The sequence below is a fragment of the Hevea brasiliensis genome, chromosome 3, assembly GCF_030052815.1.
Source record: "Hevea brasiliensis isolate MT/VB/25A 57/8 chromosome 3, ASM3005281v1, whole genome shotgun sequence".
In the NCBI taxonomy this organism is placed as follows: Eukaryota; Viridiplantae; Streptophyta; class Magnoliopsida; order Malpighiales; family Euphorbiaceae; genus Hevea; species Hevea brasiliensis.
The window spans coordinates 34,174,550-34,202,447 of NC_079495.1; the positions used below are offsets into that span (position 1 = coordinate 34,174,550).

The 27,898-nt window shown below is 34.4% G+C and overlaps 1 protein-coding gene across 1 annotated transcript; it reads right to left on the bottom strand.

The window, feature by feature from the left end:
- On the bottom strand, positions 1–27,748 carry LOC110672048 (rhomboid-like protein 20). Its single transcript, XM_021834715.2, has 8 exons — positions 27,579–27,748; positions 27,374–27,474; positions 15,333–15,473; positions 14,879–14,945; positions 1,978–2,129; positions 1,727–1,828; positions 1,074–1,196; positions 1–519 (listed from the first exon to the last, which is right to left on the bottom strand). The coding sequence occupies exons 1-8, from the start codon at positions 27,601–27,603 to the stop codon at positions 358–360; spliced, it is 873 nt and encodes a 290-aa protein (XP_021690407.2). The 5' UTR covers positions 27,604–27,748; the 3' UTR covers positions 1–357.
- Between the last annotated feature and the right edge of the window lie 150 nt (positions 27,749–27,898).

Sequence of the window (27,898 nt, forward strand, 5' to 3'; positions counted from 1 at the left end):
TTGCTTAAACAGGCTGCAACTTGATGAAGGCAACTATGTACTTACATTACCATGGACATGTTTTCCAATAAGATGTAAACAATTGTTTGGGGTCCTAAGTTTTGGCCATGCTAGTGTAAGAATACTAAAACTTAATTTAAGAATAATAAATTAAAATTAACAGGGATGAAAATAAACAGAAAAAAAAATGCTTCCGAATGATGATGGGAACAACTTGATTAGCTCCGGTAAAGACATCAGCCTGGTCATCATATTGGGTTTATCTGTTTAGTCACCATGTCTTGGAATTTATGGGTTTCAGTTGCTGACTCAACAGTCGCAGTTTCATTTCACCACACTAACTTACATGAATCGGTGTCACTGCGATTCAACAAGGATGTTTGTTGCGGCATTTATGTCATTTCTCGCCTGCACAAGTGCCTGTCTGGCTGAGTTCCTGTCAAAACCCATGGAAACCAATGTGGCAATAGAGTCCTCTGGGGGCTCCACAGGAGGAACTATGGGAGTAGGGTAGTTTCTCTGAAAAAGACACATGAAATAAGTTGTCACGGATAATTCACTTGCAAATGATGAAGTATCACTTAAACAACAAAACAATTACTTCACATGGCATAAGTTGCATGTGGAAATCAACTCAGGCGAATAAACTGTTTATGTCCTAAATATTTCATAGAAAATTATTTTGCTCACTAGAAAACAGCCGAGTCCATGCAAACCAAAACTCAATTTCCTAACCCCAAAAGAAAAGTTGGTGGTGAGAAAAGAAGATGATGATGGATTCATCAGTCTAGATAAGTGCAATAAAAAGGCAAATAATTACTTCGTCTACCCAATGCTCAGACATGATTAGGAGTACAAAATAGATTTTGAAAAATGCAATAAATGTCAGCAAGGATTACTGAGATTGCTTTCTGCACCTGAAGAGTTTGACAGCTTCATTATCATCAGTAAAATAACTACTCCTTAATAACTTACCTCAATAAATCTTAAGAAGAATAATGGCAAGTAAAGAAATTGTTTCTACTGATCCACAGAAGTTAGATGGGGTAAGAAAGATTTAGAAAAATACTCACTTCCACTTGGCGACCTGTGTAGGATGGCACACTTCCCGCAATATTCCTTGCCGTTGCTCCATGCGGACTCCCCATAGATGGCCAAGAAAGCCGTGAGAAGAATGAAGTTATGAACTCTGGAAACTGTAATACAAGAGTAGACAAGCACAGTCCAGTATCATTTTTAAGTAACACTCCAATCAGCTTCCAACGCCAAGAGGTAGACAAAAATTGATACTATAAATTTGACACTCCAAACAGTTTCAACAGTTTTACTGAAATGAATCAGATGCAGACCTACAGAAAATGCAAACAGAAAACAAGAAGTTGGGGAGGGGTGGGGGGGAGAAAGGAAATTTTGTACACAACTGTTGCGCTGCTACAAATATGAACTAAGTTAACCTACTTTAGCTCAATATAGGAAATTTATACAGCAACTTTATGAAATATATGTAATTTCAATTTACTAATTCTCATCTTGACTTGTAACACGCACACAAAATCGATGACACACAACATTAAGCCTGTCTGAAAGTAATTCATCTATAGAATCCTAGAACAGAACTCTATGCTACATCATCTTCACTTGTTGACATGTAGTTGCAGAGATGAAGAGAATAAAATTACTGAGCAGTTATAATTTAAATAAATAATAGATGAGGTCAATAAGTAACCTTGGCTTTCCGGATGTGAAAGATATTAAGACGATACAATGATCCGGCAAAGATGCCACACATCCCTGGCAAGACAGATCTTTTCCAGGATGATAAAAGAAGCTGAAAATCCAAACTTTGATATTAGGTCTTCTGAAGACAACAAAGCAACAAGTAACCAAAAGACAGGAAAAGTATATAAATGAAAAAAAATAAAAAAAAAGAGGAATGTGAAACAAATATAAAGCCCTACACAAAAATTCATTTTGTACCTGAAGACCAGCCAGATATATGAAAGACTTATCAGAGAAGTGAACACCAAAGACACGAAACCGTGTTGATACAGGAATGTCAAAGAAAAAGGGTACAAATGAAGCAAATATAACACCATAAGGTCCAGTTGTGACTAAGTTTGGTGTGGGATCTACAAAAAAGACAAACAAGTAAATGTCTCACTGAATTGTCAGCACAGAACAAGGGACAATGCACATAATAATAATAATAATAATAATAATAATAATAATAATAATAATAATAATAATTGTAATTTCATAATAATTGTAAATTTGTAATTTTAATCTATAAAATTATATAAGAGTATGGAGATGGGGTAAAATTTCAAGTGGACAAAAGGGACAGTTGAATTTAATGTATGGATAAAAAGGAACTAATTTTAATTCTAATATTCCTAAATCAAGATGAATTCCTCTTTGAAATAAATATCTATTGATCCCTTTAAACATAAAATCCAAAATCTGCTACTACTGCTAATTTAATTATGGCATACATATATATCCATCAAAGTTTGTTTCCATACATTATTGATACGGATTTGGTGTCTAATAAAGCTGAATTGTGAAAAAGAATCCATATAGTCAACCCCAACTAGTTTGAGATTAAAGCTTAGTAGTTTTTGTTGTTGTTTTGTTCCTATACATTGATAACTATGTCTATGTGTATGTATTACAGCAAACTACATCAAGATATGTCCATTGTCTAGCTGTATGCATTCTAGAAAAATATATAAACACGTATGCTTGTTTATTGATCAATCCACCAATATAGTTTTCTTGACATCTCTTGTACGCACAAAAGATATTATGATAAAAAAAAACACAGGTAGAATGGTTACTTGCATGCTCTGAAAGTGGTGGTTGATGAGAGATGATGAACAAGAATTGCCTTCAAGGAATATAGACTTCTTTTAACAACATAAATTTAGGGAAAAGTTTCATGGTGATAAATTTATAGATCACTTTCTAGACCATGTCATTTTTTTCATTTTTTCTCACCTAAGCTTCAGCTCAAAATTTCTTATGCATTATTTAGTTTTCAGTTTTGATAGTTATGCATTTTTGACTTTGGAGTTTCTAGTTTTAATATCACATTCAAACATTAAAGTACTACTTTTATTTTTTTGTTTTATGATAAGCTGATTATTGGTGCATTAGTGTAGCAGAATGTTGATAAATCTTCTTTCTTTCTTCCATTTTCTTGAAATATTATTCAAAAATATAAATTGTAAACAATAATTTACGATTTTAAATAAGGAGAAATAGCCTTCAAAATAACTTGAACCAAACAATTGTACTGTGATAACATGCGTAGATGCTAACAGTAATATTTTCAAATATCCTAAATCTTGTGAACATTATAATCTTAAAGCTAGACCAAAAGCACATGATATGCAGCACATATCATATCCCCAGCCATCCAGATTATCATGGCACTATTTTCTTAATATCCTATGTATTGTAACCCTAAAATCTGCAAGCTGAATGAAAAAACACATGTATGCAGCTTTTTTTTTTTTTTTTTCTTTGACTTGTAAAAAATTGGGCTCTTCGGGTATGACAATCATAGCCTCCTTAGGCCTGAGGCTCGGGGTCACTAGTTGATGTCCTCGATTTAGCCCAACCCTATAACAAGAGACCTACCACCGAACCCGAGGTTGCACCCAATGAGACGAACTATTGGATAATCCGTCGCCTCCTCCCCTTGCACTCCTAAACAAAGACAATATTTAGTCATCATGCTGATGCTGGGAGTTGGACTGGTGTAAGACAAGGCCATCTAACCAAGTTAACCACTAGGCTACCACGTTCGGTGGTCACATGATATGCAGCTTGGTCATGTCCCCAGCCATTTAGATTATCATTGTCATCTTATCTTGCAAGATGAAGGGTGATGTAGAACAAGAAGAAACAAAAGAATTTATAGTAAAACAACTAGTCCAATTAATACTAGGATCAGGTATCCTTAAGAAAACCCTAATCAAATACTAATTAAGAATCTCAAATCAACTAAAAATTCATAAATAATAAAAAATTAAACCTAATAGAACTATATAAATATTCTTAAATAATAATATAATTCCTAATTAATAGAAATCTTCTATTCCTAATTTTACATGGAATATAATTTCTAAATTGTATCTTCCAACACTACATCATTCTCTTGGAATGCGGAAGAGTCAAGAATTCAACTTGGAGAATACAGTCTATAGTCTTGGTTAACAATAGAAAGGTTGAAACAAAGAATTTCAAGTATTCCTTGCATCCTTGAAAGCACATGAACAAAGAAAGTCAATCACAATTAAAGTTGAATGGCTCTTCAAATCACTAGGAAAAACAAAATTTGACAACTTTTCAATTTCCATTACATCTCTATGATTTGATTTTCTTCAATGTCCATTGAAATTTCTATGGCTTGATTTTCATTGTAATCATCGATTTCATCTTGTAGACTTTCAATGTCAATCCACTTCATCAATCTTACTGAAAACACAATTTAAAGCATTTACCAGCCCTTATGAGTTGTTTTTACCAAAATGGATATCAAAATCGAACTTAGCGCATTGAAATTGGAAAGAAAGGGCCATGCGATTTTTTTTTTTTTTTTTGGCTAACATGGCATTGATGTGGCAGTGACATGGAGCTGGGCTGGCAATGAGGTGGCAAATGATGTGGGCAGAACAGGCACTGAAGTTAACATGACATCTTGACTTCTTGATGAAGTCAGCAAGCGGCCAAATCAAGTGAAGCTAGAGAAATGGAAGAGTGTAAGCTAGCCTGCAGACCTGGTGGATCCTTGAGTCAACCAAGTTGGATCTCACTCTGCAAGTGTTGAACTGCAGTTTTGACTGTGGAAAAGAGGTTGGGTGGTGGCTGACGAAGGGATGCAGAGGGCCAGGGGCCAGAAACAACTGAATATTAAACAGGTCAGGTTTCCAGTTAAAGCCTGATCCCGTTGCATCTTTTTCTCTACGCAACTTCAGGTAACCGAACTAGTACAGTTGAAATAGCTTAGGGGTCATCGGGGGTTTGGCAGTGATGCTGCTTCCTGGTGAAATGCCGGTAGTGGGTGTTGACTGTTGAGTTGTCTCTCCTCTACCTCAAAACTTTTTTTTGGTTTTCTTTTGGGTTCTTTTTTTTATTATAAATGATAGATTCAAGGGAAAATTCGACGGCTACAACGGAAGGGTGGGATTTTTTCAAAGCTTTGATACCAAATTGATGTAGAACGAGAAGAACCAAAAGAACAAGAGAAACAAATTCTCAAAATACCAAGCAAGAGAAATAAGTTCTGCAAAATTTTATTAGTTATCAATAATAATGATAATAATAAGCTTTAATAAAATCATCAGATAACACATGTACTTATAGTAAAATAACTAGTCCTATTACTACTAGGATTAAGAATTCTTTAACAAAAAAACTCTAATAAAATATTTATTAGGAATCCCAAATCAACTAACAATTCCTAAATAATAAAACCTAATAGAACTCTTTAAATATTTCTAAATAATAATATAATTCCTAAATAACATAAATCTTCTATTCCTAATTTTACATGGAACATAATTTCTAAATTGTTTCTTCCAATACTGAATCAAAGTGTATTATCACAATCCATAATTGGAAACCATATGCAATAACTCTTAACTGACAAGCCCAGAAAATTCCTAATGCAATGTCGTATTTTAATATTAAATTCTAGGTATTTTTATTTGTTTATTTTACTTATTTTTAGTCTTTTTTTAATTAGTTTTTGTTATTTGTTTATTTTTACTTATTAATGTTTGTCTTTTAGCTATTTTAGAACTTTAACTTTTTGGCATATATTTTTGGTAGGAACGACTCTTCATTTGAGCTGGAAAAAGAAGGCAAGTTTGCTAGATGAGGAAGGATTCACGTTTTGTTGAAAAATCTGTTTTGAAGCTAGACACATGCAATGTCGTGGCACTGGCACAAGCATTGCCGCATGGGATGAGCTGTACAAATTTTGCTACAGTTTTATGGACTTCAATTTTCCTATTTTAAAGAGACAACTTTGAGGACAAGTGAAGTCTGAAAAAGGAAATCTATTTGAGTAGCAATCATAGTTGTTAAAGGCGTACCTGAGGCGTGCCCCAGGCGTCAGGCGATGGAGGCTCAGCTGTCTGCGCCTTAAAACTGTCCAGGGGGGCGACACTGAGAAGGCGTTGCCTAGGCTCAAGGCGAGCCTAGGCTCAAGGTGCATTCCAGGCACGCCTCAGCAGTCCCAGGCGCCCTATTTAATGAAGGGGACGTTTATAGCAGCCCCACTACACCCCGACAGCAGAAGTAAAAAGAAAAAGGTGAAAAGAAGAAGTTAAGAAGAAGAAGACAAGAAGAAGAAGAAGATTCTAGAAACTTAGCTGATCTGTGCATTCAGGTTTGTTATTATTGACTTCCTCTTCCATTTCTTGTTCCTTTCTTCTTTTCTTCCTTTCTTTCTTTCTTTCTCATCATCGGCTTCTTCTCCATCTTCTTTTCTTCCTTCTTGGTGGTTCTCAAGCCATGGCTGCTGCTTTCTTTATTCTTCCTTTCTTCATTTTTGCTGGTTTTCAAGCCATGGCTGCTGCTAGCATGCTTTTTTCTTTTCAATTTTTCTCCCGTTATGCTGCTGAAATTTTCAGTGATCTAGGGTTTCACCTATGCTGTATCTGCTGCTTTTTCTTTGCTCTTCTTTTCTTCATTTTTGCTGGTTTTCAAGCCATAGCTGCTGCTAGCATGCTCTTTTCTTTTCAATTTTCCCTCTGTTATGCTGCTGAAATTTTCGGTGATTTAGATTTCACTCATGCTGCATCTGCTGTATTTTTTTTTTTTTGAGCTGATTTTTTTTATTTGATGACACCAGCTGCTTTGTGCTTTTTGATGACACAAGTTGCTAGTTGATGACAGCAGTTGCTTGTCTGCTTTCTTTTTGCAGTTATTTTTCAATTCTCTGTTCAACATTTGGCTATTTGTTGATTGCCTCTCACATGCAACCCACTAACCCTTAATTTCTTATATCTTAAATTATAATAAGGAGCAAAAAGACAAGTGAAAATTAACATAAATATATAAAAATACAATAAATAAATTATTGACTATAAAATACAGCACAGCAGCAGTGAATGGGTGTTTGTTGCAAGTTGCAACATGAGTAATATATTGATAATTAAGTTATTAACATATTGATAATTAACATGCTTTTTGCTGTAATAACATAAATAAATAAAATAGTTTAATGGGTGTTTGTTGAATGTTCTTTATTGAATATTTCAAATATTATTTACTATAATTTTTACTTCTTGAATACAAATATTATTTGAAATGACAATTGCGTGGGTGTTTGTGACTTGTATGTGAGTGATAAATTGTTTTACTGAACTTGCTATGCTATTGATATAGGGAGTTGATATTTCTTGTTCAGTTGTAAAAGATGGACATTGGAACATCATCTACTGCCATTGAAGATAAAAGTGGCAATAATAGAAAAGATCCGGCTTGGAAGTATGTGCACTTATTAAAGTCACCAAATACCAATGATCTTTTTTGTAACTTTTGTAATAAAGTTACAAAGGGAGGGATTTACCGAGCTAAGCAACACTTGGCTGGGGGACATCGCAATGTCACCATGTGTAAAAGTTGTCCAGCACATGTACGCGAAGAAATACAAGACTATATGCTAAAAAAGGTTGCAGCAAAGGACTTTGATAAAACTTCTTTTCTTGATTTTGAAAATGTTGAGAGGATGGGTGATGATGAAAACGAAGATGAAATTGGTGCAAACATAGAAGTCCCACAGCAAAGAAGTAATAAAGTTGCAAATATGAGAAAGAAGCCAAGGACAAAGAGTCCTATTGATGTATTTTTTGCTTAAAATGCAGAAAGGGCAGTGAAAGATAGGAAGAATGCAAAGTTGAAGCAAACCACCATAAATGAGGCATGTAAAAAGGAATTGCAAGAAAAGGCATGTAGGGATATAGCTCGATGGATGTATGATGCAGCAATTCCTTTCAATGCTGTCAATTATCCAAGTTTTCAAGTGATGTTAAGAGTCTGTTGGACAATTTGGTATTGGTTTGAAGGCACCAAGTTACCATGAATTGTGGGTTCCCTTGTTGAATAAAGAAGTTATTGATGTGAAGAATGAATTGAAGTCCTATGAAGAAGAATAGGCAAAGTATGGTTGTTCTATAATGGCAGATGGTTGGACAGATAAAAAGCAAAGGACTTTAATTAATTTCTTAGTGAACTCTCCAAAGGGAACAGTTTTCCTTGAGTCTGTGGATGCTTCAGAGTATTCAAAGACTAGTGAGAAGATGTTTGAGTTGCTTGATAGAATTGGGGAGCGTGTTGGGGAGGCTAATGTGGTTTAAGTAGTGACAGACAATGCTAGCAACTGTGTGCTTGCAGGTAATTTTAAGTTTTAATTTTTATTAAATTATTTAAATATCATTTTAATTAACAATTGTAGTAAATAAAAACTTCTCATATTCGTTTTGTTTTTAGGAAAGTTGTTACAAGTCAAGCATCCACACTTGTACTGGACTCCTTGTGCTGCCCATTGCTTATATTTGATTTTAGAAGACATTGGGAAAATGCCAAAATTTCATAACACAATTAAAAGGGCAGTGACAATGAATGGCTACATTTATGTTCGTCCAGGTGTGGTGAACATGTTACGGCACTTCACCGGTGAAAGAGAACTAATTAGGCCTGCTGTCACAAGATTTGCAACTGTTTTTCTCACCCTTCAACGCATACATAAGCACAAGACCAATTTGAGAAAGATGTTTACCACAAGTAAGTAGGCAAAAGAGCAAGCTGTTAAGAAAGTGACTAGTATTGTGATGATGCCTAGTTTTTGGAGTACTATGGTGTACATCATAAAGATATTTGGTCCATTAGTCCATGTGCTTTGATTAGTTGATGGTGAGAAAAGGCCTGCAATGTGATATATTTATGAGGCTATGGATAGGGCTAAAGAAGCAATTGCAAAGTCATTTAGTGAAAAGGAAGAAAAATACAAGGCAGTGTTTGAGATCATTGATAAACGATGGGAAAGCCAACTCCACCAACCTTTGCATGCAGCTGGACATTATTTGAATCCTGAATTATTTTATTCAAATACTCAGATTGCTACAGATGAAGAGGTTATGACTGATTTATACACAGTTCTACAAAGGTTGATTCCAACCCAACAAGAGCAAGAAAAAATCATGAAACTACTTTTGTATCAAAATAGTACTGGCATATTTGGGATGCCTGTGACAATTAGGAATCGAACAGCAATATCTCCAGTTAACATAATTTTAATCATAAGCATTTAATCTTGCCTTGCAATTTTTTTTAATCATGATTAATATGCGTTATTTTATTAATAGCTGAATGGTGGAATGCTTATAGAGCTTCAACTCCAGATTTGAGAAATTTTGCAATAAAAGTGCTTAGCCTCACTTGTTGTGCATCTGGTTGTGAGCATAATTGGAGTATCTTTGAGCATGTAAGTAACAAAACATGTCTCTTTACAATTATACTTTTAATTTATTCTTTCTTAAAAATTACTTATTAAAATTGTTATATTTTACAGATTCATAGTAAAAAAAGAAATAGGCTAGCTCAGCAAAGATTGAATGATTTGGTGTTTGTAAAGTATAATCAGGCATTAAGGCGCCGATATGATGCACGTCACCGCATTGACCCCATTTCATTGAAAGACATAGATAATAGCAATGAATGGTTGATGGGTCAAATGGAAGAAGAGTTAGAAAATGATGAACTTGTGTTTGAGAATAACAATTTGACTTGGAATGCGGTTGCTAAAGCTATTGGAGTTGAAGAGGATGCCTACAATACTAGATACGGGAAAGAAAAAAATATAGCATCTGCAGTAACTTCAAGATCTATGTCAAAGCATATAGGAAAGCCACCATCTAGAGCTGATACTCCTTTACTAAGAGAAGAGATATCTTCTGAAGAAGATGAAGATATTGATTTTGAAGAAGACGAGTATGAAGAGGACGAAGCTGAAGGGGAAGATAAGGAAGATCTTAATGCTACTTTTGATATAGATTGAAGTGTAGTGAACTAGTTATTTTGTAATTAGTAATTAGTACTTTAGTTTTTATTAAATTATTTAAATATCATTTTAATTAACAATTGTAGTAAATAAAAACTTCTCATATTCGTTTTGTTTTTAGGAAAGTTGTTACAAGTCAAGCATCCACACTTGTACTGGACTCCTTGTGCTGCCCATTGCTTATATTTGATTTTAGAAGACATTGGGAAAATGCCAAAATTTTATAACACAATTAAAAGGGCAGTGACAATGAATGGCTACATTTATGTTCGTCCAGGTGTGGTGAACATGTTACGGCACTTCACCGGTGAAAGAGAACTAATTAGGCCTGCTGTCACAAGATTTGTAACTGTTTTTCTCACCCTTCAACGCATACATAAGCACAAGACCAATTTGAGAAAGATGTTTACCACAAGTAAGTAGGCAAAAGAGCAAGCTGTTAAGAAAGTGACTAGTATTGTGATGATGCCTAGTTTTTGGAGTACTATGGTGTACATCTTAAAGATATTTGGTCCATTAGTCCATGTGCTTCGATTAGTTGATGGTGAGAAAAGGCCTTCAATGTGATATATTTATGAGGCTATGGATAGGGCTAAAGAAGCAATTGCAAAGTCATTTAGTGAAAAGGAAGAAAAATACAAGGCAGTGTTTGAGATCATTGATAAACGATGGGAAAGCCAACTCCACCAACCTTTGCATGCAGCTGGACATTATTTGAATCCTGAATTATTTTATTCAAATACTCAGATTGCTACAGATGAAGAGGTTATGACTGATTTATACACAGTTCTACAAAGGTTGATTCCAACCCAACAAGAGCAAGAAAAAATCATGAAACTACTTTTGTATCAAAATAGTGCTGGCATATTTGGGATGCCTGTGACAATTAGGAATCGAACAGCAATATCTCCAGTTAACATAATTTTAATCATAAGCATTTAATCTTGCCTTGCAATTTTTTTTAATCATGATTAATATGCGTTATTTTATTAATAGCTGAATGGTGGAATGCTTACAGAGCTTCAACTCCAGATTTGAGAAATTTTGCAATAAAAGTGCTTAGCCTCACTTGTTGTGCATCTGGTTGTGAGCATAATTGGAGTATCTTTGAGCATGTAAGTAACAAAACATGTCTCTTTACAATTATACTTTTAATTTATTCTTTCTTAAAAATTACTTATTAAAATTGTTATATTTTACAGATTCATAGTAAAAAAAGAAATAGGCTAGCTCAGCAAAGATTGAATGATTTGGTGTTTGTAAAGTATAATCGGGCATTAAGGCGCCGATATGATGCACGTCACCGCATTGACCCCATTTCATTGAAAGACATAGATAATAGTAATGAATGGTTGATGGGTCAAATGGAAGAAGAGTTAGAAAATGATGAACTTGTGTTTGAGAATCACAATTTGACTTGGAATGCGGTTGCTAAAGCTATTGGAGTTGAAGAGGATGCCTACAATACTAGATCCGGGAAAGAAAAAAATATAGCATCTGCAGTAACTTCAAGATCTATGTCAAAGCATATAGGAAAGCCACCATCTAGAGCTGATACTCCTTTACTAAGAGAAGAGATATCTTCTGAAGAAGATGAAGATATTGATTTTGAAGAAGATGAGTATGAAGAGGACGAAGCTGAAGGGGAAGATAAGGAAGATCTTAATGCTACTTTTGATATAGATTGAAGTGTAGTGAACTAGTTATTTTGTAATTAGTAATTAGTACTTTAGTTTTTATTACTAATGCTACGCTTGAAATAGATTAAGAAGTAAGTAGTTAACTAGTTATTTTGTATTTAGTAATTGGTACTTGACTTTATTTTTGATTACTAATGCTACTCTTCATATAGATTGAAGAGTAGTTAACTAGTTATTTTGTAACTAGTTAACTACTTTCTTTCTTTGATTTTGATTACTAGCATGACTAGTGTCTATTATGTTAATATGTTAAGATTGTGACACTTTATATTAGTTTCTTAAAATAAAATAGTTCATTTTTATTTTATTTGGATTGCAAAATTATTATTACCTTATGTTTATTACTTATTATTATGTTTAGTTTTACGCTAGTTGAAATTTGATGGAATATTTATATTTTTTTGAATTTTTTTTTTTTATTTTTGCGGCTCTCTTTGCTCAGGCATGCGCCTTGCGCCTAGGCTTCAGGACCCTTGGCGCCTTGGGCCTTTAATAACTATGGTAGCAATAAAAAAGCAAAAATCAAAAATCAAGAAGATATATAAGAAAAAATCAAGAAGAGAAGAAGATTTTTGGGAGAGCAAGAAGAAGACATAGCACATTGAAGCTTCATCAAGACCAGAGTTTGATTTCCTTATTTTCTATTTTTGAGCTTTAATGAAGTATTTTCCTTTCTTCTTGTGTTCTTCCATCTTTAGGATGGAGTAAACTCTTTTGTTATGATTTTTAATTCAATGCAATGATTTTATTTTTCATGAGGTTATGCAATATTTGATCTTAATGCTTTGTGTGTTTGATTGATTAATGATTCGAGTGAAGTTCAAATAGAGAAGCTAGAATTTATTTCTCTTTTGAATGCATAGTTGATTTTTAGAAAGGGTACTGCATATCACATTAGGACTAGGCTACGTGGAGGAGAACCTTAGAAATAGTGTTTGGTCTATTTAATTCCTAACCGCATATGATGAATTAAGGGATTCCTGTTCTTTATGCATTTAGATTATTGCTACCCAAATAAGGACTATTAATTTAGATGAATATTCTATCTGAAAATGACAATGTCATGATGAATCCTACCATTTCATGATATAAAATTTGCATTGAAATTGATTATCATTATATCATACATAAGTAAAGGTGAAATTTGACCCTCTTAATTAATTTACTTGCTTTAATTTTTATTATCAATTTTTTTAATCAAATATTTGGTTTCTCAAATAACAAAGGGTAGTATTGGTTTAATTACAAATTGCAGTTTTGATCCGTGTGGGATGATACTCTTTCTCACTACTTTATTATTTGAACACGACCAGTGCACTTGCTAGTGTTAGTTAGCTAGAACACATCACAACCCTCCGGTAGGTAATAAAGGAACATAAAAGAAGAATGCATGGAAGAAAAAAGAACCAAAGGAACAAACAACATATCAGGAAGGAAGTAGAAGAAAAGAGAGAGATATGATAAAGAAGGGTTAATTTTTGCAACTCATTTGTATGGAACAGAAAGGCACAACAATTACTTTTATCCCTAACTCAGCTTAGAATTAAAGCCACTCATGTCCACTTACTAGTCTGAAAGTTAGTCTAATGTTAAGTTATTTTTAATTGGTTTTTTTTTTCTATTCTCTGCAGTTAACCCCGTAAGATTTATGGATTAACATGATCAAGCAGAAATAGGTGAACCACACAATGAAATTTTAAGTCATCTCAGTATACTGCACTTTGGTTTACCTTAACAAATTGATATATTGCCAATTCTTTTAAATTCATATGCTAGTGTATACAAGTATGATGTCGAGACCAAATGAAATAACAAGAAGAGGGGAAGAAGGGGCATAAAATTATACATGGGGCTATACATGGGCTATAAAAGATATCATAGATAAGATTCTGAGTTTGCCTTGTGATGGTTTTCTCTTTTTAAATCTAAAGATAATTTCCATTTTATATGAAACAAGTTACTGATATATTGCTAGATTATGCAAGGCTAAAAGAGAAGAGTACATGGATTACTAGCATAATGTCCAAAATTTGATTCAATAGGGCATAATTTATTTAATAAATAGCACAAAGGATTCAATATAGTTGATCATGCCTTTTTAGTCTTAAAGTTCATTAGGATATAGGAGTGAAACAACTAACCTAATCATATTGGAACTTGGAAGATCCTACAAGCTTAAATACCTCGCTATTAGTTGAGTCACAGTTGCAATATCAGGACACACACATATGTCAAAACACGAAAAATGGATATAACAAATTATATGGATAATTACATCTAGCATCAGGAACTTTAAGGTTATCATGAATTGAACTCCATGCTTTAAAACACTGTAATATCAACCTTGAATTCACAAAATAAATGCAACTAAAAACCTCATTGAATTTTCTTCTCTTAAATTCTCATCCCAAATCTCCAAGAAATTTGAAAATTAGGGAAAAGTAGAAAAAATTGTGTTCAAATTAAAAGGCTTCAATCTTATATCTAAAATTTCTCACTAAGATCTCATACACAATACTAAATTATTCTACAATTCTACGTAAATAATATGTTAAAGTTTATTTTATGGCTACTTATAAAACTAAACCAATTTTTGAGAAACTCAATAAAAATTAAAATAAAAAAAAATCAGCTACTTTTTTTATTTATTTTTTGGGTTTACAAAGGAAGAGGCGGGTGAACTTGAACTTGAGACCGTGCCCAAGTCAAGAGTTGCACCTACCACCACGCTATGACACTAAGCCTGCATAGAACACATGCATGAGTGAGTCTATTTGATCACTATCAAGAAGTCTTATTTTACCTTTGATTTCAATTCAAAATCTTGCGAGATGCTTTATAGGCTTTTATCCACAAGAAAATAATAGGAAAGAAAACAAAGTTCTTTTGAGGAAGGGGGGAGGAGAAGGAGATGGGACCAATTCCTATGAATAATTGTCTATCTTTTAATGAACAGTTTACACAATTTCACAGAACAGGTAACTTGGTGAGCCGGAAGAAATGCAGAAAAGCAATTTTAGTGACATGAAACATTGCAAAGGCACTAATGGGAAGCAGGTTTAGAAAATAGAATAGAATAGAGAACTATACATAGAACACGTACCTCTAAGGAATCCTAGAGCAAGGACCTCAAACAGTAATGAAACTATTATAGAGAACAAAATGAAGACCTGCACCATTGAGCCACACATTTGATATTTAAAGGAGGCAAACAGGAAAAAAAAATTCATTTATTTGATTCACAAAACAACTACATTTTTTTCCCTTTATTTTGACCCTTAGATTGTTATTAAAAAAAAAAAGTAAATCATATTCTGATCAAAAAAATAAGTATTAAAAAATATATAAAAGAACATAATAAACAAGACTCTTTCTGAGTCCAATTAACATCTCTTAAACAACAATCAGAATGAGTACAAATTAAAAAGGTATGCAGATTCTTCAAAAAACAAGAACCAATAATGCTACGCTAACAATTTATAGCTCATCATTGTGCCACAAATCCAAAACCCAAACCTCAAAGAACTCATGACTACTTCAGCTGGATATGAACTCACCGAGTATTTATTGGAACCTATCTGTCTTTCAAAGACCCTGAAGTAATATAGAAGATAAAGTCCAAACAGAAGTTCTGGTGTAGATGAAAAGGAAAAAACTGACACAATAAGCTTCCATAAACGTGGTTTCAAGAAAATATCCTGCAACAAGGGAAAAAACAAACCAGTTTAGCCACATCCTAGTTTTAAACTTGAGGAATGCCAGTTTTAAAATTGAGGAATTCATGGCATCTAACACTGAAAAATATGAGCATACGCTCACCAAGATTCTAGCACACAGACATGAATATCAAGCATAAGACCAAGGAAAGGTCAAAAACAAATGTGTTGATCATTATTTGTTAATTCTCCCCTCAAATCAGTTACTTTCAACCAAAATCAGTTGCTAACAAATAATTTAATAAATTATAATTTCTGGGTCTAAGCCATGCATGTATAGAAATTTAATTTTGCAAAGAAATACTTAGTCCAGATCCAACTGTTATTGCATAAATTTTTTTCTTGCTATCCCCAATTCTGCCCAGGTAAAACTATGGCTTTGGATAGACCATACACAGACAATCCCACACCTGGATAAATGAAAAGGTTTGTGGTAGTTGATGACTGGCAACTTTATCACATCTCATAATATGCATCCTAACAGACATAATGCTGCAGAGTTTTGTACTACCGAATAAATTAGACATAATGCTGCAGAGTTTTCTACTACCGAATAAATTAATTTGGCTTATGACCTAGTCCTAGTAAACACCTCTTTATAAAAAGAATAGCAATCAATTCAATAGACATTTTACACATGAGAAAGTGAACCAATCCTTCTTGAAACAGCGTAGCTAGGTAACACACTCACACTCACACGTGAGAGAGAAAATTAGAGAGAAATCTCTACTGTATTTTTATTAATGATAAACTGTACTGAAATAAAGAGCTGGGGTATTTATAGAGTTTTTAAACCCCTAAGGCCTAAACATAATAGGAAGAGAACTCTAAAAATGAGGATTACAACAAAAAACCTAGGTAAGAGAGGATAAAACTAATCCTAATAAGAATAGGAAAACAAATAAACTCCTAAATAAAGTTGGCAAGGGCCTAAATTAACTCCTTTTAGTTCCTGCAACTGCTAGGAGTCAAAACAGAATGTCCAGGTTGAGTTCGGACTACTGGAAGCAAGAATTAACCCAAAAAAAGACGTGGGTGCTGGTCGGTGACGAAAATCCTCACTCATGCTTTGTTTTCCCCTGCTCATGTGCATGCTCTGTTTTTCCCCTGCTTTCAATCCAATTTTCTTTCTTTGTTTTACCCTTTGTTGCTTCTCCCATTTTTCCAAAAATTCTTCACTTATTTCATCCACATCAGTCTCCTCCGCTTGGGAAAAACTCGACCCCGAGATTAAGTCATTACGAGGATACAAAAGCTCATCGATGGAGTGGTAGGAATACAAATCCACTACATTGAAAGTCTTTGGCATCCCCATGCTATCTGACAAATCAACAACATATGTGTTGTCATTGATCTGCTTGACAATCTCATAAAGACCATATTTCTTTAGTTGAAGCTTGTTGTAAGTACTCATGAGAAACCACTTATGTCTTAAAAACACCATCACCTTGTCTCCCACCTCAAACACTTTGCTTTCACCTATATTTATCAATTGCATCTTTGTACTTCTTATTAGCCTCTTCTATCTTCAACTTCACCTCTTTATACACCTCAACAATTTGTTCCACCATATACTTGGCGGCTACACTCTTCCCATCTTCCTTGGGCAATTTAACCAATTACCTGCATGTTGAGGCACCTTAGCATAGACCACTGAGAATGGTGACCTTCCAATAGCACTTGGATTGCACTATTGTAAGCAAATTCAGCTTGAGACAAAGCCAAATCCCATTGCTTGGACTTATCTCCACAAATGCTTCGAATTAGATTCCCCAATGTGCAATTGACCACTTTGGTTTGGCCATCACTTCGAAGATTTGCTGTGCTACTAAAATTCAAAGATGAATCAAAAAGCTTCCATAAGGTCCTCCAAAAGTGTCCTAGGAACATGCTATCTCTATTCGAAGTGATTGACTCAGGCACCCCATGCAAACGAACAACTTCCTTGAAGAACAACTAAGCAACTTGAACTGCATCGGAAGTCTTTTTACAAGGAATAAAATGTGTCATCTTGAAAATTTTATCAACGACCACAAACACCGAATCCACTCCCCTTTGTATTCTTGGCAATCCCAACACAAAATCTACAGACAAATCTTCCCAAATATTTTCAAGTATAGGCAAAGGCATGTATAAACATTATTTTGAGATTGTCCCTTAGAATTTTGACAAGTAAAGCACTTCTTGACAAATTTGGTTACTTTCTTGCGCAATTGAGGTCAAAAATACCTTTCTTTCACCGCTACAATGGTCTTATCTCTTCCCAAATGGCCAAATAATCCCTTTCCATGCAAATCTTAGATTGCCATGTCCTGTAATGAGGATTGAGGAAGGCAAAGCTAGTTCGCATGCGTCAAATACCCATCAAGCATATAAAAATTTTCATAAGGATGGCCTTGAGAACACTTAACCCATATTTCATCATTAGCATAAAGCTCCACAATCTCATGGCTCACAGTCACCAACAATGCTCCACGCCAATTCAAAGCATCCGCTACCCGGTTTTGAACTCTGGATTTGTGCTTGAGTCTAAAAGGAAATTTGCAAGAATTAGCAACAACCTACATGCATATCCTTGCTAATCCTTTTTTTTTCCGACTAATTAGGTACTTCAAGGCCTCGTGGACCGAATATAAGATCGACTCTTTGCTATCAAGTAATGCTCCCATGTCTTAAGAACACGCACTACTAAATAGAACTATGTCCTAGGTACTCCAATTTCTCCTAGCATCACCTAGCTTTTCATTAAAGTATGCCACAGGCCTCCTTTCTTGGAATAGAACCACCCCAATCCTGACTCCACTTCAAATAGCTTATCAAAGTTTGGTAAAGCTAATACCAATACAGTGCATAGCTTTTCCTTGCGAATTACAAAGCTATTTTTAAGTGGACCTCTTCCGACTTCCTATATATTAAAATGCCATCAAAATAAACAACCACCAAGTGCCCAATAAAAGGTTTCAATACCTAGTTCATCAATCTCATGAAGGTGCTAGGCACATTGGACAATCCAAATGGCATGACAAGCCACTCATAAAGGCCCTCCTTTGTTTTGAATGTTATTTTCCATTGATCATCAGATCTTATGCATATTTGATGGTACCCATTCTTCTAATCTAGCTTGGTGAACCATCTAACACCATGTAATCGATCCAACATATCATCCAATCAAGAAATTGGGCATTTATAGCCCACAATAATTTTGTTAATGGCATGACTATCTACACAAATCCTCTAACTCTCATCCTTCTTAGGTGTTAGCAATGTAGGTACGGCTCATGGTCTCATATTTTCCTTGATAAGCCCCTTTTAAAAGAGTTCTTCTACTTTGTCCTTGAGTATCATTATATAATTTTTTATATTAATGTGAATTTTTTTTCTCATTTATGATTATGGATTATATTGATGATGTTCTATTTATTCTTTGTTGGAGTCATTATTTTTCTTTTTTCATTTCATTTCAAAGAAACATTCTTTTTTCCTATATGTTTCTTGAGATGTTCTATGGCTCTTTTCTATTTTAAAATTTGTTAAACTTTAATAATGGAGTAAGTTTGTTTTATCTTTGCATTTTATTTACAGGAAGCCCAATATTGAAGGATTCTTCTAAGAAAAGAAAAATATTAATCTTTAGAAAATGACATTAAACAACTAGTAAATGGGCTAAAAAGGTGAAAGGCAAAAAGAGAAATTTTGAAAAGGCTAAAAGTGTGAAAGGTGCTTTTTTGTTTATGCTCCTCTGGTTCCACTATTGTTTGTTGAAAGTTTTTTGATTATTGACTATTTAAATAATTGTTATATATATTTATAGCCCCTAATGAAGCCACCTATTATTCACCCAGCATTTTGAAGAAATAAAAGAGAATTTTTGAGATATTGGAACTGAGATGGTGGCTATGATTCTTTGCGTGCATCTTCCTTGCATTGGACTTTTGACTTTCAATTTTTTTCCTTTTTTGATCAAAGAAGATGAGTGAACTGAAATGAATTTTTTTTCATGCTTTCAAGCATTGGAAAAATTCAAAAAAAAAAAAAAATAAATTATGAAAATTGATGATGGAAATGAAAAAAATTATCAAAAGTTTGGGACCTTTGGTTTTTTTTTAGAGAAAAGATTAGAGGAAGAACAACCAAATAATTTAATTTAATAATTTTTTCATTTTTTTTATTCATTATTTTTATTTATTAATTATTAATTTTCATTTTTATTTTTTATTATATTTTATTGGAAATTATATGGTTCTTCAATTCCAAAAGTACAAAAAATTTAAAAACAAAACGTTGATCACAAAGGTCTCAACTAAAAACAAGTTGGAATTGGAAAGAAGTGCTTGAGTGTATATAGCAAATATATATTATATATTATATAGATAATTTTTTTTTTTTTCTTTTTAGTTTATATATTACTTTTTTAATCTTTGTTATTTTATCTTGAGCCTAGATAGAAGTTTAAGAAATCGAATATTTTCAAATATTTGGACAAATTGGTATATGTGAGAAATGTGAAGTACAAAGAAAGCTACACACTTTTGGTTTATGGGATATACAATAGAGCGATTTGGCAAATATTGAACTTTAGGGATATCACAACACCTATTGATTTGGCAAAAGGTATATATATATATATAATTTAAACAATTAAGGTTTATCTCTCTATCCTTTGGACTCATGCAATAGTGTGGCAATTTTGTCAAACTAGCACATGGAATAAGATCAATGTAATGTTGAATATCACCTATGGGAGGCAATCCATCTAATATGTCATCCACCATCAACTCCTCAAACTCCTTGAACAATGCTCTTACTAGCTCAGGAGGCTCCTCCACTTGGGATTTTGACTCTCTCATAAGAATTTGCTTCACAACCAAAGCATGGACTTGCTTGTTTCCTTCGCCTCCACCTCAAACTTTTTAGTTATCGCTAATGTAACATCCACCATTTTTCGAGATCGTAATTTCTGTCGTCAATAGAATATTCTGACGGAATTCAAGGTTCCACAAGTAGGGGAATGGTGGTGAAAAGTATATGTACATATATAAATAAATGTATGTGTGATGTGTTTAAACAAGTATTTAAGAATGAAAATGTTTTAATGGTTTTGGACCAAAAAAAAGTTTTTAAGTGTGTTTTGAGCAGAAGGAACTTCAGCAGCCGAAGGATGGACTCTCATTTGGACTAGACTTTCAGCAGCAGAAAGCCCCAGCGACAGCATGGGTATAAATAGCCAATTTTAGTCAAATTTAAAAAAAAAAAAAGTAAGTTTCTACTCTCTCAACTTTTGTTACATGCAAAAGGAATTTTTCTTCTTGAATTCTTTTACTTTGATCTTTTAACAAGCTAGAAGCCTTAGATTGGTTGGGGAGTTCAAGGATTCGAAGAATCTTGAAGATTTTCTCCAATCTCTTTACCTAGTTCCATAGGAGAAAGGTGATTTTCTTCCTCAAGGTGATTTTCTTCCTCTTTCCAATTGAATTTCCCGCATGTTTTAATATGAAATTATGACTAGGATAATGGGGTTGAATTGCATGTGATTTTTTTGCATGATTTTAAGTTTTTAATTTTGGGAAAAAGAGTTGCATGTTGAGATTTTGGATGAAAGTATGATTTTCCTTATTGTGTTTTGGTATTTTGTTGTTAAATGAGGTGGTGTTCTTACTTTCTATCAAGTCTAAGTGTTTATAGACCTAGAATGGTTAGTTTCCTTAGTTAAACCTAAGGATTTCTTGTTTATGTGATAATGGAAGATTGTTTGAACCTTGAATCCTAGCTCTAATGGTTGCATGCAAGCTTTGAGCATGAATTCAAGTTGTTTTAGGCCTTAGAAATGTGCTTATATGTTAGGATTGTGTTTTGGAGCTTTGTGGTATATTTTGGAGACTTTGAGAGAAAAATTTTGTTGATTTTCGACTTGAAAATTCTGGGAATTCCTAGATTCAACTGGTTTTGGCAACTAAAGCATGCAGTTTTCTTAAAAAGTCTAAAAAATTTCCAAGTTCGGCAGACTTTGGTAGCTGCAGTGGCTACTGGACAAAAGGAGACTTTTGAGCCTTAAGGGTTCAGCTGCCGAAGTCTTGAATTCCAAGACTTCCGCAACCGCCGTAGCTACTAGACTAAAAGGCCAACCGAAGCATGAGACTTCAACAGCCGAAGTGAGTTCTGCCAGGCCTATTCTACCTTCTCTTCCAAGGGTCCAAAACATGATTTTATGATTCCTAAGGGCCTAAAATAATATGTTTGTTATGCGTATAGAGTTCTAGAACCTCAAACAACTCCTTAGGTTCCGATGTTTATAGGATCAGACTTAAGAAATTCGGAAAGCTAAGGATCCGAGACTAGCTCCTGTTCATATTAGGTGGTTGATAAGCTACAAGAGCTGAGTAACTCTAACCCTAATAAATATAAAATTCTTTAAATATTATTTATGGTCATCCACATGCATCATGTCATTGTTTACTAGGGTGTATGTATCTAGAATACAAATATGTTGCATTTTGCATAATTGTTGTTGATGTATGATGGAATTAGATGACCCACTAATTCCCCCTATGTTATGCATACGTTATGTTTATGATGTGATCACACATGATCTGGAATGGTAAGACCAGGTAAGGGCTAATAAGCCCCTAGCGCACTACTTTTAAGTGAAAGCTATGAAGATCCTCTGTATGAGCTGGACACATTGGATATATTAAATGGAAGTCCTGAGGAGCTTCTACTTGAGTTGAGCACATTGGATCTGGATCACTGATGACAAATCCATCTTATATGGAATGTTTACAATGTGAAAACTCATTTAGATTATGCATTACATATATATGAAATGAATGATATAACTAATTAATATTGGTTAGTTTATTCAATGAGCCTGTATAAGCTCACCCCTTTCCCTTAACCCCATGTGCAGGAGTGTAGGAATAGAAGAATTTTTTAGAGTTGAGCAACAGGAGGAGTTGTAGAGATTTCATATGTATGTTTATGTTTAGTGGACATGTAATATGTAAAAGAATATTTATTGTGCTAGTATTCAAGTTTTGATAAATGTTCTATCTTAAGTATAAGTGATGTAATCATGGATATCTGCAATATAAGCTAACTCCTTTTTAAGTATGTATGTTGAACTAATTACACTTTAGTGATTTTATGTGTGTAAAGATTCAAATTCTGAATCAATTTTATGTTAATTTATGAATGAGAAAACTAAAGTGTAATGGTTTGGAGTATGCTTAGATTGGGAGATACAAGGATATGTTTATGTTTAATGGGTTTTTAAGCTTGCTACAGGTATCAACAGCCTTAAACTGACCCGATCCCTAGCGTCAGTAACGGCCTCTGGTTTGGGTCGTTACAATTGAGAAGGTCCACGCCTCCTCCTTTATTGATTTGGTCTTTAATGGCAAAAGAGAATACTTCACTCCTTCCTTCTCAATGCTATAGGTTTTGCTTCTTCTAGAGTGTTGTGAATTGAAATCAAATTGCCATGGCCTCTCAAACAACAAATGGCACACATCCATATCTACAACGTCACAATACACCTCATCTTTGTATTGGCCAATGGAGAAGGTAACCTTGCAACTTTCATTCACCTTAATAGTATTAGCTGCTGTAATGATCCACCCCAAAGTGTATGGGTTAGGATACTTTTCGGTTGGTAAACCCAAACTCTTCACAGTCCCTTTCCCTACAAAGTTTTCACAACTACCACTATCAATAATAAAATCAAATTATTAATAGCTCACTTGGTTCGGAATAACTAATGGCATTGTGTTTGATCTTCTTGCTTTAAAACTAGCATCATCCTTTTAACCACATAGTTTTGCCCCTCATCAAGCTCCTCTTCATACTCATCTTTTCCCCTTTGGCTTCGCAACAAATTTTTTCCCCTTTGGCTTCACAACAAATTTCAGCTTCTATCTTCCTCTTCCCAACAACATTCATTGTCTTCCTCAAAAGACAATCACTAGAATGATGCCTTACTGGTTGCACTTGAAACTCTTCCCATGGATCAATCTAGCACAAGGATTAGCTGCTTTAGGCATCCCTTTCTCCTTCCCTTCATTCACGGCATTCTTTCCAATTGCTTTCTTCTCTTGGGCAAGCTCCTTGATAGTACGGTTGCTACCATGCTTCTCACAAGATCCATCATAATCATTCACTTTAGCTCTAGCACCTAAACTTGTGATTTTATAGGAACCGGAACTCCTTTTTTGCATCATCTCCGCCTTCAAGGCCACATTTTTAGCCCTGGATAACGTCCGCAATACTTGAACTCCAATCCGGTCCTTTATGGTTGGCTTTAATCCTTCCAAGTACCATACAATTTGTTGTCCCTCGAATTCATGGAGGCTATTTCTTTCAGCTAACCTCATGAATTCAGTTGTGTACTCATGAACCATTCGGCTACCTTATTGACACCTTTGTTATTGTTGGAAGAGAATTTGCTCATAATCTAGAGGCAAAAACTCTTGTTGACTTCTAGTAGCAAATACTTCATCCGGTACCAAGTTTGAACCGGTCCCTTGCCTTCTTGCTTCCTCCTAAATTGCAAACTCTCCCACCAAGCAAAGGCTCAACCCCTCAATCTACATCCTACTACTTTTACCCTCCTTTCTGGAGCTATCTCCATGTAATGAAAGAATCTCTCCATATCAGCCATCCAATCCAAAAATTCTTAAATGTAGGAACTCCCATTGAAACTGGGAATATCAATTTTGAGCCGAAAATACTTGTTCCCACACTCATCATAACCACGAGCACCTCTCCTACCATATCCCCCTTGCCTTTGGTATATAGGTCAATCATAGGGTTCATATTCATCCTCCTCTTCCAAGTCCTCACAGAAAACAGGGTATCTACATGTAGTAATTGGTCGTTCTATAGGGTCACCATGGGCAGCACCATCCTTTGGCCTTTTATTGTCCCGATCCCTGTTTCCATTGATTTCTAAAGCATCAAGGTGATCCGCAATTTCTTCAAGACGTCTTTCTATATGCCTAAATCTATGGTCCACCCGTTGCTCTAATTGTTGTCCCACATTGCAATTGTCGCCCCTTTGTTCAAGGGCTCTAGCTCTCCGATCACCGTCGCGAGAGTCGTTATCATCATTGTTACTAGTTGCCATTCCTTGCTTTAATACCACCTAACACAGCGTAGCTGTGGAAGTAGCATTTAAAGATGGCAAAAGGATTCAAGTAACAGTGCATTTAACAAATGGTACAATTTAAAAGAGAAAAGCAAGTAGCATTCAAGCTTGACCTCTTAAGACATGGAACGCAGAACTCTCACATGAAGGCAAATAAGATGGCAGCTAAGATTAACAAAAATAGCTGTGGAAGTTACGCAAGTCAGGAGTCAATTGAAAATGACCACTTTCAAAAGTGATAATGCAAAAGGCAATCAAGACTAAATGGGAATGCTAGAAGAGGTGGCATAAACATGAGAATAAAGATACTTATGGACAATACAAGGCAACTAAAAAGGAAACTAAGAAGGCAATATGTGAGGCCAAAGTGAAGTCCTTAAAAGATCTATGAAAAGCTTGGTACAAGAGGATGAGAATATCAGAGGTCAAGTAAGCTCCAAATAAGATGAATATAAGTAAAGCATGTGGGCCAGATAAGTGTCTAATATAGAACAAGTAGTGGACCACCCCCTGTATTTAAGAATAGGGGAGATATTCAAAGTTGCTCAACTTAGGAGGATAAAGTGCATAAGTCACACAATGAGACTTTCAAAGAAAGTAATTGAACACAAATTAAAAAGTGAAACAATAATCTCTAAAAATAAATCTGGTTTTAAGCCTGGAAGATCAACTACAAAGCCAATTTCCAAAAAATAGTTGATGGAGAAGTTTCAAGGGAATTTATTTAGTATTTATTAATCTAGGAGAGGCATATGATAGAGTCTAAGGAAATGTTCTACGGTAGATCTTGAAAAGAAAATGAGTATTTATTATATACATAAAAAAATGAAGGATACATAAATAATTGAACAATAACTACTGACTAGTGTTTAGACAAACAGAGGTGACACAAGATTCTTCTATCACATTTACAATTGTGAATTACATCAAGGATCAGCCTCCAACCCTTGTCTTTTTGCATTGTTCATGGATGAGTTGACAAAGAGCTTTCAAAGGATCTTACTTATTCGATGATGTTTGCAAATGACATAGTCTTAATAGATGAAATCCAACTTAGCATTAACAAAAGTTGAAGGCATTAGAAATGCACTAGAGTTGAAAGATTTCAAGTTAAGCAATAGCAAAAACACATGCATTGCAATTTTAGCATTAGAAGGGGAAGCAATCAAAATGGATCAAGCCTAGACGGCATAGATGTCCTATGAAGCACACATTTCAAATGCCTAAGATCTATCATACAAAGAAATGGGTAAGGTGAGGAGGATACCACCAACCATATTAAAGGAGGAGTGAAGTGGATAAGCACAATACAACAGCAGCTCTATATGATTCAAAAATACTAGCTAAATTGGAGATAAAGCTCTATTGGACAATGATTCAACCAGCTAAAGTGTATATTAGTGAGTGCTAGGCAATGAAAAAACATGCTCAAAGAGTGATAAGCTCAAAGTGTGACAAGAATGACGATGTTAAATAGATGTGAGAAGTACCAATAATGGACCAGATACAGAAAAATTACATTAAAAGGAAGGTGGAAGCAGCAACTTTTGAGGATAGATTGAGATGATTTGAAAATGTACATCCTAAGCCCACAAATATACCAATAAAGAAAGAAGGGATTTAGTATATTAAAGTTGTAAGAGATAAGAAAGTGAAGGGCATTTTTAAGATGATGATGTATGGGGAAATAATGGGTAAGGGTTTAGTAGCTCTAATCTTTCTAAAGGTAAAGCACTAAACCAAGGGAGAAAAGGAATTGGATCCACAAAACCAGCCCTAACTAATTTGCAATTAAGGCTTAGTTGAGTTGACTATCCCCGACCCCCAGGAGGCCAGGACACATCTGCATACTGTAAAAGAGGTTTAAATTTTGTTTCAAAAGTTGCAATGATGTTCTTTTTTTTAACTTTCCCCTACACCATGGATATGAAACCAATTTACCATAATAAATTGATAAAGAAGGAAAAAGCAACAAGGTTAAAGTGAAAAATTTTAGCACTATTAGTTATGTCATCATGCAAGCTTAAGTTCAAATAACTTTATCAACCATATATTTGAATGATTTTATTACCTATTTTGATTCAAGTTCTCCTTTAAGAGTCGGTAAGTTCCATATATGCAGATAACATTTGAAGCATGAGAAAATCTATCTTGTGTCCTAAAATTCCTCAACAATATAAAACACTCAGAAGCAAAGTGATTAACTAGAGCCTCCAGTCTTGCACCAGTTCAGTAAACTTCACATCAGAGAACAAATTTCTCATCCACATAAACTCAATTTTTCTATTTTCAGCAATTAAAAGATAATCCAAGTACAAAGTTTCCCATCAAGTATCCATATGCCACAAACAACACTAGAAGCCCGTTCGAAACATTTCCAACAAGAAGCATGATATTGATTGGCCTACCAATAACATTCCAATTTCAAACCTACTCAACTGATCTTCCACAAGCTCTACACCACCTAACTTTTATTCAGAGGCTTTCTAAAACTTATTTGATCCCAATTTACTCTTCCACAAAAATAAATATTAAATCCCCTTTTCTACCCATCCCACAATCTCCAATGCTAACCTCTATTATTACCGAAAACATAGAGCTTAAAGCTTAATTCAAACTTCCAAAGAGCTGATGCAAAAGCTAACACAACCAAATTCAGAACACCCAGAAATAATTCATGATCTTGATTTGAAGGGATCACTGCTCGAGTGAAAAACGATAATAAATAAGGTAAAAAGAGTACCTGATACGACAATCCAAGCTTGGCAAAGCCGCCTTGGATCCCAAAGAAAAGGGTGAAAAGGGCACAAGCGATAACGAATGTTCTCGTGACTGGCGCATTGTCTGTGACCCAAAAAGGGCAAAGAAAAAAATTGAAAATTTAATAAAAAAAATCAATTGAAAGGGTTATGGAACAAGAAATAAATATGGGCATTAAGCAAACGCACTGAAACCAGAGGGACCGCCGTTCATCTTTCTCGTCTTCTCGGTGAAGGACTACCTAAGCTTTAGCTTGTTTCTTTTTCACCAAATTCTATCAATTAATCAAAGTTGTTCTAACTTTTTTTCTCTTTCTTTTGCCTATTAATTTCACCCGCCTCCACCACAACCCGTATCCCGACCCGATGAAAAATCCGACTGTTCAATGAGTGTGATCTTGAGTTTTATAAATATAAAAATATTTGTTTAAAAAAAATATTTAAGAGGAAGAAAAAGCCGAACCGAGTTTTTCAATTATGCTTTTTACAAAAATATAATTTTAAATGAT